The following is a 21,290-nucleotide window of genomic DNA, read 5'->3' on the forward strand; positions in this document are numbered from 1 at the left end:
CATTTTGATAATATTTTTTTTAATATATCTACAATATTCTTCTCCATATACATTCAATAGTATTGGTTTTAAATTATTTGTATAAAATTCAATTTTTCATAGTTAAAATGATAAGAAACGTCGTTCTAGTACAAGATTTGTCATAATTCTACTCTATATGAATGTGTGAGTTTGTGACTTGTGAGTGAGTATCAACAACGGTGGAAAGTATATTGCTTTCATTTAAGATTTAAAAAGCCATATCAATTTAGTTAATTCTAAATCCTCTTACTCATGAAAGAATTTAGTTAATTCTAAATCCTAAATTGTACTGATACGAACACATATGTTGCTATTTTGTGAAAGAATTTAAATAAATGTGTAAATTACTGTTCCTTTAACATATGTGTTCCTTCACCTTGCATTTTTCTATTTTGAGAATTGAATTATCAGAGGTTATTTTGCATACCGCATAGTGTTTTAATTTATTTTTAATATTTATTTAATATGTTTTAAATATTTAAAATTCTATAAATTTATAAAATTATATTAAATTGTACAAGTTCAAATATTAAAATAATATGTAAAAAAAACTTTAATATGAAGACCATTTTTCAAGTAATAATTTTCTATTAGTTAAATTTATTATTTTAATTTTTATATTGCAGAATTTTGAAGAAAAAATATATAAAACTGCTGAAATTTAATTAAAAATCTTGTAGCTTTTTTTATTTGAAAACATAGAAAAATATGAAAGAAGAATATGCAATTATTATTTGGAAGAAGAAAGAGATAGTGAATAATTAAGAGAGAGAAATGTATAATTAAATACAGCAGTGCTATTCATCACGAATAAGAAGCTCGCAAATTTCACGAGCGTACTTCTTAAATACTATTTATTTAATAAATGGGAAATGCTAAATGGAACGAAACAAATTCGTGAAATTGAACGCGAATGACGTGGATAAGCTTTGGATATCAATTTCTCTTTCCTCTATAAATGTTTTGGTGAGAAAATTTTCTCTCTTTTTTATTACCACACTAATTAATATTTTTTCCAGAAACATTTATTTATTTATTTTTCTTGGCTTACGGCTTATCCTCGACCATACAGGACCGATGTTTACAAATTTACATCAACTTTCATCTTAATCTCTGTCATCCAACCACACGACACCAATCTTTTAGATTGTCGATGATTCAATTTGGATTTTTCTTAGTTATTCATCATATGTTCAATTTTAATTTTCTTGCTTATTCATCACCTGCTAAATATCGGTTTCCTTGTTGTTATATTTTCAGCCCTTACAATATCAAATTATAGGTTTTGCTGTTCTTAATGCAAGAGAAATATAATCATTTCAAATTATGTGTATCACTTGATTTAGAAGGCTATAAGCAAGGAAGTAATGTAAGTGTAGTGCTGCTGAACATATTTTCAATTAATTGACAAAGCGATATAGGTTGATGTCGAGCCGATACGCAAATAGCGTGACAAAGCGATATAGGTTGATGTCGAGCCGATACGCAAATAGCGTGACAAAGCGATATAGGTTGATGTCGAGCCGATACCACTATTTACCGTTTGAAAAATACATTATGGTTAATTTATGTCGTGCCGACTACAATCAAATTCGCAAAAGCTGCAATGCGACCGCGACCGTCAACCATAATGTATTTTTCAACCTATATATATATATTTGCGTCTACATTTACATTACTTCCTTGCTTATAGCCTTCTAAATCAAGTGATACACATAATTTGAAATGATTATAGTTCTCTTGCATTAAGAAAAGGAAACCTATAATTTGATATTGTAAGGGATGAAAATATAACAACAAGGAAACCGATATTTAGCAGGTGATGAATAAGCAAGAAAACTAAAATTGAACAGATGATGAATAACTAAGAAAAATCCAAATTGAATCATCGACAATCTAAAAGATTGGTGTCGTGTGGTTGGATGACAGAGATTAAGATGAAAGTTGATGTAAAATTTGTTAACATCGGTCCTGTATGGTTGAGGATAAGCCGTAAGCCAAGAAAAATAAATAAATAAATGTTTCTGAAAAAAATATTAATTAGTGTGGTAATAAAAAAGAGAAAATTTTCTCACCAAAAAATTTATAGAGGAAAGAGAAATTGATATCCAAAGCTTATCCACGTCATTCGCGTTCAATTTCACGAATTTGTTTCGTTTCGTTTAGCATTTCCCAATTAAATATTGATCACATTCATCTAATTCAATCAAAGGTCATTATTTCTTCCTCTCATCTCTCATATTAAAAGTCCCCTCACTTAATATGCATCTTATATATATTTGTAGGTCAAGAGAGGTTTAGAAGATTGTTGACCTGAATGGGAGTGGGAAAACAGTGGCAAAATAGAAATTGTAGACGAGACGAGATCCTGATGTGATGCAAAAAAATATAAATTTTCTTGGAAAATGACATTTCTAGATACATGAATCCTACGAAGGTTAGGATCATAAAATAAAAATCCCTTTTGATGAGGAGAATATTCGAGAAAAGCACATTCAACAGATTGTGCAGTGGGCTTGGTGCGTTCTTGAGTAAGATGGACATAACACTCACAACCAAATACTCGAAGAGTGAAGTAATTTGGTGCGTGACCATATAACCGAATGAAAAGGGATTCATTACCTATTGGTAGAGATGGCATTCTGTTTATAAGATGGACAGCGGTGGAAAGGGCTTCCCACCAAAATCGTGAAGGCACATGAGACTCCAACAAAAGGGTACGAACAACATCGAGCATATGTCGGTTTTTTCTTTCCGCTACTCCATTCTATTGTGGAGTTGAGGGGCATGACCTTTGAGATACAATGCCATTGGATTGAAAAAATTTCTGAAATGAGTGTGACATGTATTCCCCTCCATTGTCAGAGCGAAATATTTTTATTTTTGATGAAAATTGGGTCTCAACATAAGCATGAAAAAATTTGAAAGTTGAAAAGACTTCATCTTTTGATCGCAAAAAATAGACCCACGTGAATTGACTATAATCATCAATAAAAGTTACAAAATATTTGTAATCAGCATGAGATATAACTGGTGCCACGCCCAGACATCACTGTGGATGATATCAAATACTTGTGTTACATTAGATTGATGTGTTGGAAAAGGCAGAATTTTACTTTTACCAAGCTTGCAGGGAATACAATCAAAATTAACAGAATTAAGAGATGGAATGTGTTTATTTCCAAGAAAACTAGATTTTAACAGGTCATAAAGTACATTGGCGTTTGGATGTCCAAGACGCTTATGCCATATTTGGTAATCAACAATAGCAGAATTACATGAAACTAAAGGCAGAGAAAGACTTGGAGGCAATGAAAACTGAATTGGGAAAAGACGTCCAACTTTAGGCCCCTTCGCAATTATCTTCCCTGATTGTTGGTCCTGCACAAGACAACCAGATTGTGAGAATTGTAATTGACAATCATTCTCGACTAATCGACCGACTGAAATGAGATTACTAGTGAGACCAGGCGAGACAAAAATATTTGTTAGAGATGAAGAAATATCACCAGTGTCTGTGATAGGCAATTAATTTTCATCAGTAGTATGAATCTTGAGAATTCCAAAATAATTTTTGATATTCTTAAGAAATTGTGCATTGCTGGTCATGTGGTTGGAAGCCCCCGAATCAAAATACCAAGAGGAAGAAGGTTTACCTGAGAATCCGAGAGCAAAGAATGCTGAAACGATCATTTGTTGAACCATTTCAGGGGTCACCGTTGAAGTAGTAGTAGAAGCATTTTGTTGAACCAGTGCTAGATTGGCTGAATTGTTTGGAATAAATGAACCAACCAAGGCTGTAAAAGCTGTGACATTTCTCTTTGGTGGCCTTATTGGACATTCCTTAAGAATATGTCCGTATTTTTTGCAATAGTTGCAGAATTTTTTCGGGCAGTTTGAAGCGTAATGTCCCAATTGCTTGCAACAGAAACATTGAACAACACTCATGTCATGACTTCTTGATTTTCCTCGTGCTACATATGCCATTGGAACAATAGATGATTTGTTATCTTCAATGATGGACTGCATAAGGAGACGTTGTTCTTCACGTAACAGATCATTGAAACATGTATCCAATGATGGTACAGGGTTTCTATGCATGAGACTGAACCGAATGCCTTCAAATTCTAATCTCAATTTCATAAGAAATTGATCCCGTTTAGTAGTTTAATGAACATATTGTACAGAATTAAGACCTGTAGGATTCAAATCTGCATAAACTATATGAGTGTATTCAGCCCACAGATTCATGAATTGAGAGTAAAAATTAGAGATCGAGAGACTATCATGTTTAAAGAAAGTTATGTCATGTTCAAGCTGGAATTTTCGAGCGGCGTTGTTCTGATTGTAGACTTTCTTCAAATAATTCCACATTGTTAATGCTATTTTGTAAGGTCGAAGATTCAGGACAATGTTGGGATCACCAGAACCTAGGACCTAGGACATGACTTGAGCATCTTTGACTACCCATTTGGCATGGGCAACTTTATCTTTGTCTTTGTCAGGGGCTGTAGTGCTGCCATCAACATGACCCCACAAATTTTTTCTTGTGACGAATATCTCAAAATGGAATGCCCAAGTTGAGTAGTTTTTGCCATTGAGGCGAACCAGCAGGATTTCATGCTTTTCGGTAGACTTGGAACTATGGAAATAGGAATTGAACAAGAATGAGGGGATAATTTGGATTGGGAAACAAATAACCGAGAATTGAAAAAGAAGAGAGAAAAAAAACGAGAACGTGAACAAAAATGAAACAGGATCGTGAAAAAAATAGACTAGGATCGTGAAAATAAACAGACTAGGTTCTTGGATTTTCACTTAGGCTGATACCATGTTAACTAAGACAAAGGTTTGGACAAAATTGTTATTCTTTTCATTCTGATTTCGCAGATAAATACACGATTATTTCCTAAACTGTCATATTTACATTTACAGCTAATTATACTAATTAAGAGAATAAATATTACAAATAAATGTACAATCTCAACATAACTATTTCTAATAATTTGCTAATTATTGCTAATGATTCTGTTGACAACCGGGTGTGTGTCATTTTTTGTATGTTTTGTCGTGACGAATGTAAAAGCAAAACGATTCAATACATATATAATATATCTATATTTAATGTAGTCAACGTTTATACGTACCAGTTTAATCATTTTAATTGGTTTGATGCTGAATCTGCACAAAATAGACTTGTGTGATTCTATTTCTACATAATTCAAATATGCATATCCGAAATTTTTAAGCGGGAGGGCTTATTTCACATATGCATATCCAAAGCTTCCACTGTGATGGTCAGATAAGATTTATTGGGTCCATATTCCTCCAAAAGGTCTATAAATAATGTATTTTTATCAACATCTCAAGTCACAATAAAAAATACTCAAACCTATCTTCACCTTGCCTTTGTCTACTTCAGCAATGGTTACCCGATGCCTCTTTAGTTTAGGTTTTCGCACGACACGCCGTTCGCGGAGCTGATTCCGACATTGAATTCTTTCTTGCAATATCCAGAAAATCGAAAGGTGGTCAAGCTTCAGTACCGTTCACCGTCACTTGACGCCGAAGGAAACATCAAATTCACCCCATTTGAGCTCTAAAGAACGACGACGATTTATAGGTTATGTGGATAACTTTTTAACGATATTCTTCGAAGGATTCGATTGAGTTGGATATAAAACTTCAAAGATCAGGAGAAGACGTTATCAAAATGTTGTGTCGTCCTCAAGTATCCGTGTTCAACAATATGTAGATATGTTAATAAATAAAATAATAGATTAAATAAGAATAGATCAAAATAGAATAAAACCAAATGATGTCAATCATTTTGGACCCACTGAATTAAATTTGTGTGTGGAATTTTTATGATCTCTGCCTGCCAGTGTTGACTCAAGACAGTAACCCTGACGACTTGAAGTTCACAGAATTTCTCATCCTTTTCCTTTCCATCTTTACTAATTCTTTTGAAATTCATCACTATTTTTTTAGAAAGGTTTCGCCATCTCCACTTTCTGATTCAACTAAATGGATAAAATTAAAATGAAGGTTACAGAGCCTTCCTCATCATCCTCATCAAAGTTGCCATTTCCAACTACTGAACAAGGTGAATAATTCATTCTTTTATTTACTTCTACTTTATATGAATTTAGTTTGAAACCACACATATTGATTCTCTCTCTTTTTTTTTTCTTGAATCAGTAATAAAGATCCATGATGTGTTCTTGAGTTTCAGAGGAGAAGATACGCGTGCTTGCTTCACTTCACATCTCTGTACCGCTCTTCAAAATGCCGGAATTAAGGTTTTTATTGACGATAATGACCTTCAAAAAGGAGATCATATTTCACCATCATTACACCTAGCAATCCAGCAGTCTCAGATTTCTATAGTTGTTTTCTCTATAAATTATCCCGATTCACGATGGTGTCTCGATGAATTGGAAAACATAATGGAGTGTCACAGAAGCGACAGACAAGTGGTTGTGCCAGTGTTCTACCATTTAGATCCCTCTGAAGTGCGTAATCAGAGAGGCGAGTTTGGAGAAGCTTTTCAACGTCTTTTGAACAAAATGAAAAAGGATGTAAATTTCGATTTACTGTGTGAAAGGGAATTGGGGTGGAGAGCGACGCTTCATCTGGCGGCTAACATTGCAGGGTTCGTAATACTAAACTCCAGGTAATCAAAATGTTTATAATTTTTTTAACTCAAACTTCCCCTCTATCTACTTTTGATATATATACATTCTAATTGTGTAGGAATGAAAGTGAGGATATCAAAACTATTGTCGACAAAATTTCATATTTGTTGGACAAGACAGATTTGTTTATTACGCATAATCCCGTGGGAATTGAATCTCGAGTGCAAGATGTGATTCAACTTCTACCCATCCAATCAAATGATGTTCTACTACTAGGGATGTGGGGCATGGGGGGAATTGGAAAAACAACCATTGCAAAAGCCGTTTACAATAAGATTGGCCGCAATTTTAAAGGTAGGAGCTTCCTTGCTAATATTAGGCAAAATGGGAGGAAAATTGATGGACTAGTGGGTTTACAAAAGCAACTTCTATTTGATATCTACAAAGAATCGCCAATCAAGACACAATACATTCAGTCGGGAATAGCCATATTACAAAATAAACCCAATAAAAAGAAAGTACTTATTGTACTTGATGATGTGAGTACGTTAGAGGAAATGAATACTTTTTGTGGAAGTCGTAAATGGTTTGGTCAAGGGAGTATAATAATCATCACAACCAGAGATATGCATTTACTTAATGGGAGAGTTGACCAAATATACAACATGACAATAATGAATGAAAGTGAATCAATTGAGCTTTTTAGTTGGAATGCGTTTAAGAAAGCGAGTCCTACAGATGATTTTAATAGAATTTCCAGAAATGTAGTTGAATATTGCGAGGGATTGCCGCTAGCTCTTGAAGTTCTTGGGTCTTTTTTGTATCATAAGACGGAATCTGAGTGGGAACTTGTATTGGAGAAACTCAAAAGAATTCCTAATAACCAAGTACAGAAGAAGTTAAGAATAAGTTATGATGGTTTAAATGATGACGATGAGCAAGAAATATTTCTTGACATAGCTTGTTTCTTTATTGGGATGGATCAAAACGATGTTATACTTGTATTGAAAGACTGTGGACTTTCTGCTGAAATTGGAATAAGTGTCCTTGTTGAGCGAAGCCTTGTGATTGTTGATGATAAGAACATTCTTGGAATGCATGGTTTGGTGCGAGATATGGGAAGAGAAATTGTTCGTGAGGAATCACCAAAGAGGCCCGAGGAACGTAGCAGGTTGTGGTTTCCTAAGGATGTGATTGATGTACTATCCAGAGAAAATGTAAGAACTTCACATACTATTTCCGTAAAACTATGGATTCAAAATAACTAACACTTTAGAAGTTAAAAGGAACATTTATAATTCATCTGTCCAGATCCATATGTTTGTTGATTATCAAGAGATAATCGGAAATTATTTTGGCGGTGAATCTTTTATCCGTCCTAACTTATAGTTAGTAACAATAGGATTAGTTTCATGGCAAGTTTTATATTCACCTTGTTGCTTTAATTTGTGAATGCTTTTGGTTTTTGGTTCATTATACTTCATAGGGAAAATATGGTGTTTTGGGACTGGCTTTGAAGCTTCCTAGAGCTAGAGGAAGATGTTTTAGCACTACAGCTTTTGAGAAGATGGAGAGACTCAGATTCCTTCAACTTGATGAGGTAACACTTATTGGAGATTTTGAATATGTTTCTAAAGATCTTAGATGGCTGTCATGGAATGGATTAAGTCAAATACCTTCAAACTTCCATAAAGAAAATTTAGTTTCCATCGAACTTGAGAACAACAAAGTCAAACTTCTATGGAAGAAGACCCTGGTATGACTTTTGATTTTATGTTTTCACGCTTCATGAGTTATTATCACTTGTCATATTTATGGTTGAAATTTAAAAATGATGACCTTTCAAGTTGAACTTTTGTAAACATTTAATACTATATTATTGGATTATCGTGCAAAGAAGTTTTGTCTATATATTTACTATTTAGTTTCCACCATGAAAGCTACTACATATACTGCAGCAGGTCAAACACATCATTTCAAATTTACCACCTAAATTTTGTGCAAAAACATCGATATAGTTAAAAGCAGGGGCAAAAATGGTTGCATTTTTTACTATTTTATTAAAGAAACTTTCAATGTACATTTCAAATTTATCAACTCTCGGTAAAATTCTAAGACATGGGTTAATAATTTATACAGTATCATATGCAGATATTTTGCCTTTTTCAAAGATTTTCCATTGATACTTTAAAATAATATCTCTGCAATAACGTAAATGTTTTACTTCCCATTCTCATGACCAGTGTGATACATTGTAACCCTTTCCATTTACTTTTTTAAGCCTCTTATATAAGTTCCTCAATAATATTTACATTCTTGCAGAGGATGGAGAAGCTAAAAATTCTCAACCTTAGTCATTCTCACTTTCTCACACGAAGCCCTGACTTTTCAAACATGCCTAATCTTGAAAAGCTAGTACTCAAAGATTGTCCATTGTTGTCTGAGATTTCTCCTAGCGTTGGACATCTCAATAAAATTCTTCTGATAAATTTGGAAGACTGTGTTAGCCTACGTAGCCTCCCAAAAAGCATCTACAAGTCGAAATCTCTGAAAACTCTCCTTCTTTCGGGTTGTTTAAAGATTGACAAGTTGGAAGAAGATAAAATAGAATTTTCAACCACTCTCCTTACATATTACACTGCAATAAAAAGAGTACTCTTTTCAGTAGTAAGTTCAAAAAGCATTGGATATATTTCTAGGTGTTGCTATGAGGGATTTTCACTTGATGCGTTTCCATCTATCATTTGGCCTTGGATGTTGAGATATGCACTGATTTGTATATAATTTTTGTAATCATTAGGATTGATTGTGTATTGATTCACATACTCTCTTTTTTCCCCGCGTTTATGTTTGATGTATGTGTATCAGCTCATACATTTGAAATCTTTATGCTATATATGTTGACATATTTATTCATTATTTGACACTATTTGGTTTTATGTTTATTTTATTTCAATGTCTTAAATCATTTATTAATTTATGGAGTATCTCTATGTATCCTAATCTATAAAAGGAACACCGTTCTCATTGGAATAAACAAGTTCTGAATTTGCAGCATATTTCAACTATATATGTAAGTCTATAAAAGGAACCCTTTAATTTTGAAGGTTCTTCTGTAATTTTTCTAGTCCCTCAATGGAAGGGCTTAACTTGAAGACAAATGATGTGCATTGTCTATACCCCAAACAATATAACAATTAACAACAGATGGCCTTAAGAATGTGTTACGTGAAATATTGCACAAAGACCACCATTCAGCTTTATAAAAGAGAGACATTAGTCTCCTTTGAATATGTGGAGAGGCAAATACGGATCTTGTTAAGGAAGGATGCCGTTCGTGGTTATACACATCGCTTTGCAGGTATGAGGCTTTAGATTGGTCGCAACTTATATACAGGAATTAAATTTTGATGGATGTTGCGCTGGAGTGTGTGTTCGCACCTTCTTGTTATTGAGAATATAGTTAGTTGCTTATTTAGTGTATGAGTCCTATGAGTCCTAGAGTTACACATTTTGTACAATCTTCATCATTGGCATCATTTTCTAATCCATCAGTACAACTGATTTTTAAGCATTTCTATTTTATTCCATGGATTTCATGTTTCATATCCTTTCTTTTTCTTTTTTTTCTATTTCCATTTACTTTCTTTTTGCGAAAATTCCTTTAATCTCTGGTTTACGATTTCTTTCAGATCGATTCATTTTCTCATATTTCCTTCCATTGGATGTGTTTGTAGAACTGTTAGGCTATGTTTGGGAGTTTGGAGGGGAAGGGAGGAGAATGCTTTGGAAAATAGGAAGAATTGGATGAAAAAGATAAAAAGATTTTAGGTAGGAGGGTTTTGGAGGGTTTGAGTTTATTCATAACATCAGAAACCCCATGGGAGAACTCAAAAAATGAATTGAAGGAGGGTTTTGAAGGGTTTTAAAGGACTTACATAAATATTCCAAATATCTTTTGGGTTGTTATAGTATTCTGAAAATTAAAAATTTACTAATGATATTGACTCTTTTATCATTCTAAACAAAATCATTTTTTCAAAAAATGTCAAATATTTTTCTATATTTTTTTAAAATTTCATTTTTGGAAGCCTTTCCCTCCCCTCTCCTCCAAACTCCCAAACATAGCCTAAAAGTGAAAGTCACATGCTTTCTCCCAAGAGAGCTTATGTAACACCTCTAACTTGACTTCATGGAGAGAAAAAATGAAACTAAATTGTGCTACTGGTCCCCCCCGAGTAAACATTCTTCCTCTTCAACTTCAATGCTCCAAATGAAAAATCCTGCATTGTCAACTCTGATATAAGTGTTACTCTAAATACATCAATGCAGGCAGTAACAGTTAACCAAAAATGACCTTCACAGAATCAATGGAGAACCTGTACCTATGTCCGTGTCTTAAATATAAACTTGTCAACTTATCACGCATTTCTTCAACTACTTCCTTTGAGTAGGCTAGTGATTTATCTGTTTGCATTTTCATCTAGTAGACAGACTCCATTTTCCTATTGAATTTACCTTTGTCGCGCGCATCTCATCCCAACATTTATTCAATGCAAGACTGTTGTTCCCTTCATTGCCGCAACTCGTTGTAAAATGGATAAAACACTAATCAGAATACTCTTAAATGTTCAAAATAACCACTCCGCACATTATCACTTCATAGTTTCTGTTCAGAAAACATATACCATATTTTATGATTAATGGTATCAAAATTGAATGTATAAATTTTATTTTACTTACCGGAAGCACACATAAGTTAGAACTCCACCAGCACCAAATAACAAGATTAAACACCAACTAACAAGATTAAACAGCAGGCCAGATTCTTCATTAGAAGAATAGGACAAATGCATTCTTAGACATGGTCACATAGATAAAATCTTCTTGATCAGGGCTTCAAAATGAAACCAAACACCAGTATTACTTTCTTTAGCACCTCAAGTAGCATCCAATCTACACATAACTTTGTTCCATTATTCTGCCAACTGGTTCATCATATAGGAGATAAATTGTTGTCTTTTTCACAAATAAATTGTTCTCAAAAACAACAACAACCTCCATTTTATTGCCAGGTTCTATACTTGATACTAATCTCTGACCCTCCTCATCTTCTAATGAGACTAGTGCCTCTCTCTTATAGAGCTGAATGGTGGCCTTTGAGTAATTTTTCACCATCACGTTTTTAAGGCCATTTGATGCTATGTTTTCTGGATTTGAAGAATAGACAACGCATATTATTGTCTTTAAATGACGTCCTTCCATTTGAGGGACTTCAAAAAATACAGAAGAACCTTTGCAATTGAAGGTTAACCAACATGGATACTTATCACCCGGGAGCAAAAAGCCCCCGCACCCTTGGACAGCCATATTCTGTACGAAGGAAAATAGTATCATATTATAATTGAAGAATATATTAACATTAACAATAAATTACATGCAAGGAAGAACAATCAAAACCTGTAAAATTTTCTCTTTCAAAATATTGGCAATTTGGCAATTCATTCCCAATTGAATGAAAATAGATTTCGAGGAATTTTGTGATGTAGTTGCAGCTGATTCCAATTCATTATAATTAGTGGCATACAATGCCTCCAAAATTATTGCTGCATCGTGAGAAAGTTGAAGTTCTGAGCTGGACTGCACCCAAATACTTTGAAGACTTGGAAGGTGCTTTGATATCAATGATAATTCGTGGGAATTACTATGTCGTACATCTAAAAGAACAGGAAATGACATGATAGTAGAATTTTGAAATTGGGATGGGAGATTATTTGTTGGTGACATCCAAGACCGAATGATGGATGGAAACACATCACGTGAAAATCCTTCATAGCCGCACAAAGAAATATATACAATGCTTTTTGATCTTACAATTGAAAACGGCACTTTTGTAATTGCAGTGTTATTTGCAATCAAGGTGGTTAAAGATTCCATTTGTTCCAAGTCCTCTTCCAACTTTTCAATCTTTAAACAACCAGAAAGAATGAGAGTTTTCAGAGATTTCAACTTATAGATACTTTTTGGGAGGCTGCATAGGCTAATACAATCTTCTAAATTTATTAGAAGAATTTTATCGAGATGTCCAATGCTAGGAGAAATCTCAGACAACATTGGACAATCGGAGAGTATTAGTTGTTCAAGATTAGGCAAGTGTGAAAAGTTTGGGCTTTGTCTCAGATAATGAGAATGACTAAGCTTGAGAATTTTCAGCTTCTCTAGCCTCTGCAAGAAGAACATAAATGTTATATAGAAAACTTAGGGAAGAATCAAAAAACAATAAATTGAAGTAAATACACTGTATCACTGCTTAGTAAAACATTTCTTTAGTTATCTATTTCTGAATTCTTAAGGAAGTTTCATTATCACAACCTCTTAGCAGAAGATTTGAGGCTTTTAACAAGATGTTAAAGCAACAATATTTAATAACAAGTTTCCTAATTCCTTAAAATGTTTAGAAAAATTTGTACTTCAATTTTGAAATTTAGAAGAAATGTGTTTCTAAGAAAAAGATACTATACTAGACAAGTTGATTATTTGCCAAATTTCACCAGAGGAACTTCCAAACTAGAAACACCGACGAAAAGAAAGATGAAAACTATTTCTAAATAAGCATATATCAAAATAGTATAAAAGTTTGAGGTGCAAAAAACATGAAATCAAAATTAATACCTGGGTTTCTTTCCATAAATATTTGATATTGCTATTTTCTAACTCAATTGAAACTAAATTTCCTTGATAAAAGCGCGAGGGTATGCATGTTAAAGGAAACCCATTCCAAGAAAGCCATCTTAGATTTCTCGAAAGGTATTCAAAATCTCCATCAAGTTGTACTCCAGCAAGTTGAAGCAATCTGAGTCTCGTCATCTTTTTAAATGCATTAGTACTAAAACATTTTACACTATCTCTTGGCAACATCAAAGTCAGTCCCTCAACAACTTTTGTTCCCTATGAAATATGACAGACCAAAAATGAAAACAAGTGCACATTAAATATATGAGGCAAACTAAAAACCTTTAGATGAACCAATCATTTATTACTAAAACCTAGGAAGCACAATATAATTCAGAAAAAAAGATATGAAGTGCTTACCGTCTGTTCAAATAAAATATTAAGCGTGTCGTTACTAAACCACAACCTGCTACGCCCCTCGGGCTCCTTTGGTGATTCTTCGCGTATGATTTCTCTACCCATATTTCGTAACAAATCATGCATTCCAAGTCGGTTCCTATCATCAACAGTCACAAGGCAGCGCTCAAGAAGGACATTTATTCCAATTTCCGCATAAAGTTCACAGCCATTTAATATATGTATAACATCATTTCGGTCCATCCCAATAAAGAAACAAGCGATGTCAAGGAATATTTCTTTCTCAAAATCATCATTTAAACCATCATAGCTTATTTTTAACTTCTTCTGCACTTGATCATTTGGAATTCTTTTGAGCTTGTCCAATACACACTTCCATTCTGTTATCCCCCTATCACACAAATAAGACCCGAGGACTTCTAGAGCTAGCGGCAATTGCCCCGAATACTCCACTACATTTTGGGAAATTCCTGCAAAATCTTCTATAGGGCTTGCTTGCTTAAATGCATTCCAACTAAAAAGCTCAATTGATTCACTTTCATCCATTTCTTTCATTGTGTATATTTGGTCAACTCTATTAGCTCTAAGTATATGCATATCTCTAGTTGTGATGATTATTCTACTCCCTGAACCAAACCATTGACGACTTCCGCACAAAGCATTCAATTGATCCAATGTACTCACGTCATCAAGTACAAGAAATACTCTTTTTCCACAAAGTCTATCCGTTAATATAATTTTGCCCGCCTCAATGCTTGAAATCTTGGTTTTCGATTCCTTGCAAATATCAAAGAGAAGTTGTTGTTGTAAAGACACTGGTCCATCATTTTTCTCCCAAACCTCCCTTGTATTTGCTAGAAAGCTCCTAGCTTCAAAATCACAGCCAATTTTATTGTAAATGGCTTTTGCAATTGTGGTTTTGCCAATTCCTCCCATACCCCACATTCCTATTAAATGAACATCATTTAATTGTTGGATGTCTAGTAATTGAATCATATCTTGTACTCGAGTTTCAACTCCCACTGGATTATTAGCAACAAACAAGTCTGTCTTGTCTAGCAATTGTGTAACTTTTTCAACAATATCCTTGATAGCCTCATTTTCGTTCCTATTAAAAAGACAATTAAGGTTTATGTATATGTATTATGTACACACATACATCCTATATACAAATATCAAAGGAAGAGTAAACCACCAAGTTGGTCCTTGACTCCGTGAGTCACTTTCAAAAACGTCCCAGTATCATATTTCAACATGATCTCTTACTAATGTTACTAAGCTAAGTCCCTCCATCAACATTTGTTTGATAACGTCGTTAATGGCGCTTGTGTGGCCTGCGAAGTGACCTAGCTAGAGAGTCTCTCTATCAATATTTCAAAATGGTCCATGACTTATCACTTAACAGGCCACTTAAGCACACGGCATCAAAATATAATTTAAAGATTACTCCTCAAAGTATATGGAAAATTTGATATAAAAAATCCATAAAATTAAAATACTATAACTCAAGAGAAGACTTTTATATGCAAAATGATTTGCTCCATAGAATGATTGTTGAATTTAATTACCTTGAATTTAGTACTACAAATCCTGCAAGTCCTGCTGCCTCACGAAGCGCGGCACTCCAACTCCACCTCAGCTCCTGATTTGGCGACTCTTCGTCATACATTGAAAAACTTTTCAAAACATATCGAACAGCTTTTCCAAACCTATCATAAATCCCTTTCTTGTTTGAAAGCCTAGTTAAGAGATTTCCAAAAGCTTTTCCAAACTCGCCAGATTGATGACGAACTTCCGAGGGATCAACATCATAAAACACTGGCAAAACCACTTGCCCTATGGTTCTACGACACTCCATTATCTTCACCAATTCATCTAGACACCATCGCGAATCTGCATAGTTTCTTGAAAAAACAATGACAGAGATCTGAGATTTTTGAATTGCTTGATGTATTGATGCTGAAATGTGATCTCCTCTTTTCAGAGAATCGTCGTCTCTAAAAGCTTTAATTCCTTCGTTTTGAAGAGAAGCATGGAGATGTGAAATGAAGGAAGAGCGCGTGTCTTCTCCTCTGAAGCTTAGAAACACTTCATGTTCACGCATCGTTGATCTACTTTCTTCATGGATCATTGCTTTCTGAAACTCGTGAATAAATGCTGCAGTTCTTTCAACTAAATCTATATATCAACAAAAGGAAAATGAATTTGTAGGTTTAAAATAAAATAGTGTAATAATGTAGAAAATAAAAAGTAAGAGTTTGGTTTAAAGCTTACTTTCTGTTTGATGTGAGGGATCTTCCATGGATGAATCTGTGTGTGGAACGATGAGAGGAAAGGGAAATTAGTTAGTTAATTAATTAATCATGGTAGTGTGGTCGACGCAATGTCGTCAAGTTTACTGTGTGAGAATGGGTCGTTGTTGTTGCAAGAAAGAAGGAAAACTATGTAAATTTCGGAGAAGGATTGGTAACTTTGCAGCAGTGTGACTTTGGTAACTTTAAGCACTTTTAACATTTTTTGAAATATAAAATAAGAAGAAAAAAAAGGAAGAGTTAAGATGAGAGAAAAATTTCTAAGAGGCTGTGTCCTGGGTGAGGTAAAGTTACCGTGCAGTTCGCTAAAGTTACTGAAACCTAACCCGTAAATTTCAATGCTTGTCTCCAATTTCTAGTGGCTAGAGATATGCTACTGTGGTGTAGTGTAGGTGTATGATTAAGTGTAAGGATAGCATTTCACTTATTTGTTTTTTTAACTTATAATCATGTCTTGTCTCTGGATGCGTGTCGAATACGCCACAAGATGCCAACTATGTTCCTTACATAATTTCTGTGAATGGATGATCCTCTCCAGCATTTTAACTTTAGCTCCTTATCCTACTCCATATCCAACAATTGATATGCATAAACTATAATCCAAAAACTAAAGTTAAGGCTGAATAAAAGACAGTAGATAAAAAGCTGCAGACAATCTATATCCATAATTTCTTTCCACCATCTCACCCTAAATAAAATATTCATTCATTCCAATCGATAGAGTACATTGTTACAATACAAATTAAGAATCGCCAAAAACAAAAAGGATGAATCTGCATACAAACTCACAGCATCCATGTTAATAGCATAAAACAGCAAATTACATATGCCTACGAATATAACTATGACTATATTGAAATGTCTGAAATATTCATGTCTCTAGATCTGTAGCGTTAATGGCACCAACGTCATAGATAGAATCTACACTAGATCGAAATTCATCTTTCAACCTGAAACAAATGAACATTGCGCACAAAGACAGAAAAACAAAATACACTGCACAAAGACGGGAAATCAAAACAAACAACGACACACTAAAATGACGAAATCACAAAAAAAAAACACTAAATATATGTGAATATCACTTATTTAACTAATAGAGAAACAAGAACGATTTGGAGGGATAATTTTGAATCAAAATCGATCCTAAATCACCTCTCTCTAGGGGTTACAGAAGAAGAAGAAAAGTGTTCACATAAAAAAGTTGTCATTTTACATTTCCATATCTATGATTTAGTTAAGGACGAGTCGGGTCGGGTACGAGTTTTAAATCCACATTTGAAATAAGTATTCGAACTCAAATTCAAAAGCTATTTGAATGGTAAAATAACACCCACGCCCATGTCTATTGGTTTCGAATTTTTTCACCCAAATCCGAACCCGCCTGTAAAATACATAAAATATATTTTATTTTAAATTTTCTTACAACTTTCCTATATATATATATATATATATATATATAAGCGAGTGTGATTTTAAGATTCGAGCGTGGGTTTCACACTATCAAAACCTGCATCTGAAATATCGGGTGGCACCTAAATTCGAATTCAATTAACTCGAGGTTTTCATTCATTAATTCGAGTTCGGGTGTGAGTGAGTCCCACGAATTTCGGTCTGTCTGTCACCCCTAAATTTATGAATGCCAACTAGTTGCAAAGAAATATTTAAATTGAGTTTTTAATGTATCAAGTGTGTTTTATTTCTCAAAATGCCAGGAGACAAATTTTGCCAATTATCATCATCATCATTATTATTAAAAATTAGAGCCGACAATGAATTGAAGCACTTGAAAATAGTTAAAAATTAATTTGACAATTAAATTGTTTAATTAGGTTCATGAGTCAAATAAGGTGAATATCGACTAAAAATTAAGTTCGTTATCGAAATGAGTTGAACTTAAACTATACATAATTCGATTCGTTAGATTTATAAATCAACTCAATTATATATGAGACGCATTATATTGGATTTAAGAGTATGTTTTAATATTTGCTTTAAATCTTACCCATATATTTTCTTATAATTTAACGATTTTAATTGAGCAAAATATTTCTAAATATAATTATACAAATAAAATCAACATCGTATAAAAAATAGATTTAAAAAAAAGACTTTTAAGTTTATGAAACAAGAGAGTTGAACCAAACGAGTTGTATCGAATTGTTCGTGAGCTTCTAACGAATCAAGTTTGAGCTGATTTTTTTTTTGTGATGAACTCAAACCAATATTTATACTGAATCAATTTTCAACGGGCCGAGTCGAACTAAGACGAGTTCGACTCGACTCATTTCAAACCCTAACAAAAATATAGTTAACTAAACTATAAAAATAAATTGAAATACTTTACACTAAAAAAACTTAAATCAATTAAGAAAATTTAATAAATGGAACAACTTTTTAAAATCAATTCAATTAACTAAATTGCATTTTAAAAATTAATTTAATTTTTTTAAAAAAAATCTTTCATAAAAACTGTTTATTTTACAACTGTCCAACAATTAATAAATTTTGAAAGAAAATTAATTTTCTCTCTTTGTCTTTTCTATCTAAAATTCAAGTAGTAATTTTTTATGGAACTGGGTCTTTGATTCAACGGATACTTATTTTGACTGAATAATGGTGTAACTTTGAACGAGTTCATAGAAAACAATGCATCTTGTATATACTCATTTGATATTCCACTTTGGTTTTGACTTTTAAGTAGTGACCAATTTGATTCACGGGTTAATAGAAAAATGCGGTGGTGATTGCAATTTTAAATACTATAATTCTTTTTTATATATAAAAACGTCAATCATGTTATGAATATTTATGTTAGTGGATGTCCATCCATCTCCTAGTTCTTCATCTTCCTATTCCATATTTAATATGTGTGATTTTTTATCTCTCTTGAATCTTATAAATAGAGACTCATATTACAATGTAAAGTACACTTGAAAGATGATAATACAATATTACTTTTCTCTTCTCTACCTCTCTTTGATCTTTATTGTTTTAGTTAATTTCTTAACACGTTATCAGCATGATACTCTACAACGCGAGTGATGATATAGCTAGGTTATACGTTATTTTTCTAATCTTAATATATTTGAACCAATATAATATATAAATCATGTTTTTGTTACTATTTTTTTCCTTCATATAAATATGTTTTTTTTTTATATATTTTGTAGAGAAATTGATATACCTTGTACAATAATATTCGATTTCTTTGATCATTCTTGTTAAATTCCGGAAGAATTTAACATTAAGGCATTTTTATATGTTTGCCCCAAATTCAACACATAAAAATGTTAATTTAATATTCAAGCATCCCTGAAGGATTGCACAAAGAATAATTTTTCTTGACCGTTGTTTATGGAAATAGTTTGTGATGTGATATTTGTAGAACTAAAGATTATTAAACTAACTCCAAATTATTGTTCAAAGATTGAGTTTAATTGAGTATTGTGTTTATCAATAATTGATGAATTCCAGAAGAATTCAACTTTCAATCACCATTAAAAGGTCGCATCTATAATATTATTGAATCCCAGGAGGATTTCATAAATTTTTGTTGTTGTATCGATCTAAAAATTCATAATTTGTAATATGTTCATTAAAAGATTGTCATTCCAGAAAAATGACACAAATGATTTTAATGCATCCCAGAAGGATGATTATATATATATATATATATATATATATATATATATATATATATATATATATATATTAGATTATTGTTTATAACAAATTATTTATATAGTTCCTGAAGAACTTATCAAGCATCCCTGAAGGATAGAAAAATAAATTATTTTTATAGTTCCTGAAAAACTTATCCATTCCTGAAGGATAGTAAATCAAATTAATTATATGACGATATAATTTTAGTGATATAATATTGTATGATTAAATATGTTTAATTTTAAAAGGGATAATTGTTTGATAATTATATGATAATATGTTCATATGAATGTGGTTGATTAAAGTGTTTAATAATGAGATACTATTATATTGGTTTTGAATTATATTGGAGGTATAGAATATCTTTGTATCACACAACACAATTTGGAAATAAAATGTGTAATAGAAAAGCTACTGTCTTTTTCCTCGTGCTTGTACTACACTTATAGTACAATTTAAGCACATATCATTGTAAAACCAATAGTTTACAAATTACACTTAAATGTGTCGTTGGTAAAACCGGTTGGGTCATATCGGATATAATATGAAGCGAATAATTTGTATTGAAGAACCAGAAGTTTCTTCAATCAAGTCAATTTTTGTGTGTTTCTAAAGAAAAATAAAAATTTGAGAAATTTCGTTTTTATGACATTAATTGTTGCATCAACTAAAATATCATGCATATGTCTCTACTCACAACCAGAAGTTTGTGACATTATTTTCTCAACGTATTAGACTAAGATCTTGTTTTCTGGATTTTTTAGGATTTCCTGTATAAGTATCACATATATTATTAAAATTGATATTGAATATCATGTAATATATGTTCATAAAAAGAAAATGGACCCGAAGATCCATTCTTTAGACGTCTAAAGTTAATTATATGGTTGATACTTATGAGATCATCAATTCTAAATTATATATTTGAAACACCCAAAGTATGATATTAAGATATTTATTCGCATTAAGCCAACAAGATACTATATCTTAGTCCTCCCTAATTTATTCTAATACTTCTCATCTAAGTGAATATTTGGATGTGTTGTGTATATTCCAATTGTTCCAATATAATACATTAAGATGAGTCATGAAAGAATATTGGAAAAATATAATTAATATGAATCTCAATTTTGAGGATATAATTTGAGAAAATAATCAAAAACTTGATTGCAGCCCAGTAGGCTAATTATCACTTGATAAATTGATTTTCCCAATATTAGGGGGAGGGCATAAGCAGCTGAAATCATGAACAAGAAGTTCAAACGAACAGATGAAATCATGAACAAGAAGTTCAATTGAATAGTTTAAAATAAATTGTTGTCTTGATTCTCGTACAGATCAATATGAATCAAAAGTTCAAAATATTATTCATTTGCAAAGTTTATGAAATAAATTATTAGCTGATAATACTCCACTCAAAGTGGATTCTCCTATTGGATAATATAATATTGCAAATGAGTTGTTGTTGCGCCTGAAGCGTGGTATGAAAGTCGGTTCCAATGTTAAAAGTCTTCTAATAAGAAAAGAAACTGAAGATGACCCAAGTGAGGATATGAAAATGCTA

General features: G+C 32.5%; 2 protein-coding genes across 6 annotated transcripts; one reads left to right on the plus strand and one right to left on the minus strand.

The window, feature by feature from the left end:
- The first annotated feature begins 5,881 nt into the window (after nucleotides 1-5,881).
- LOC131630074 (disease resistance protein RPV1-like) lies at nucleotides 5,882-9,575 on the plus strand. 2 transcript variants are annotated; one of them, XM_058900871.1, is made up of 5 exons: nucleotides 5,882-6,127; nucleotides 6,223-6,697; nucleotides 6,778-7,876; nucleotides 8,146-8,415; nucleotides 8,982-9,575. In XM_058900871.1, the coding sequence occupies exons 1-5, from the start codon at nucleotides 6,049-6,051 to the stop codon at nucleotides 9,441-9,443; spliced, it is 2,385 nt and encodes a 794-aa protein (XP_058756854.1). In that variant the 5' UTR covers nucleotides 5,882-6,048; the 3' UTR covers nucleotides 9,444-9,575. The 2 variants fall into 2 exon arrangements, with proteins under 2 accessions (XP_058756854.1, XP_058756856.1); XM_058900873.1 differs by having other exon boundaries at nucleotides 6,257-6,697.
- A 1,067-nt stretch (nucleotides 9,576-10,642) lies between these two features.
- On the minus strand, nucleotides 10,643-16,499 carry LOC131630073 (disease resistance protein RPV1-like). 4 transcript variants are annotated; one of them, XR_009292205.1, is made up of 8 exons: nucleotides 16,023-16,499; nucleotides 15,317-15,926; nucleotides 13,752-14,856; nucleotides 13,332-13,607; nucleotides 12,120-12,884; nucleotides 11,403-12,032; nucleotides 11,045-11,230; nucleotides 10,643-10,942 (listed from the first exon to the last, which is right to left on the minus strand). XR_009292205.1 is itself a non-coding variant. In XM_058900870.1 (6 exons), the coding sequence occupies exons 1-6, from the start codon at nucleotides 16,048-16,050 to the stop codon at nucleotides 11,616-11,618; spliced, it is 3,201 nt and encodes a 1,066-aa protein (XP_058756853.1). In that variant the 5' UTR covers nucleotides 16,051-16,499; the 3' UTR covers nucleotides 10,643-11,615. The 4 variants fall into 4 exon arrangements, 1 of the variants encoding a protein (XP_058756853.1); XR_009292204.1 differs by having other exon boundaries at nucleotides 11,045-11,328; XR_009292203.1 differs by having other exon boundaries at nucleotides 11,045-12,032.
- Nucleotides 16,500-21,290: the final 4,791 nt, after the last annotated feature.

The sequence above is a fragment of the Vicia villosa genome, unplaced genomic scaffold (assembly GCF_029867415.1).
Source record: "Vicia villosa cultivar HV-30 ecotype Madison, WI unplaced genomic scaffold, Vvil1.0 ctg.000643F_1_1, whole genome shotgun sequence".
Taxonomy (NCBI): Eukaryota; Viridiplantae; Streptophyta; class Magnoliopsida; order Fabales; family Fabaceae; genus Vicia; species Vicia villosa.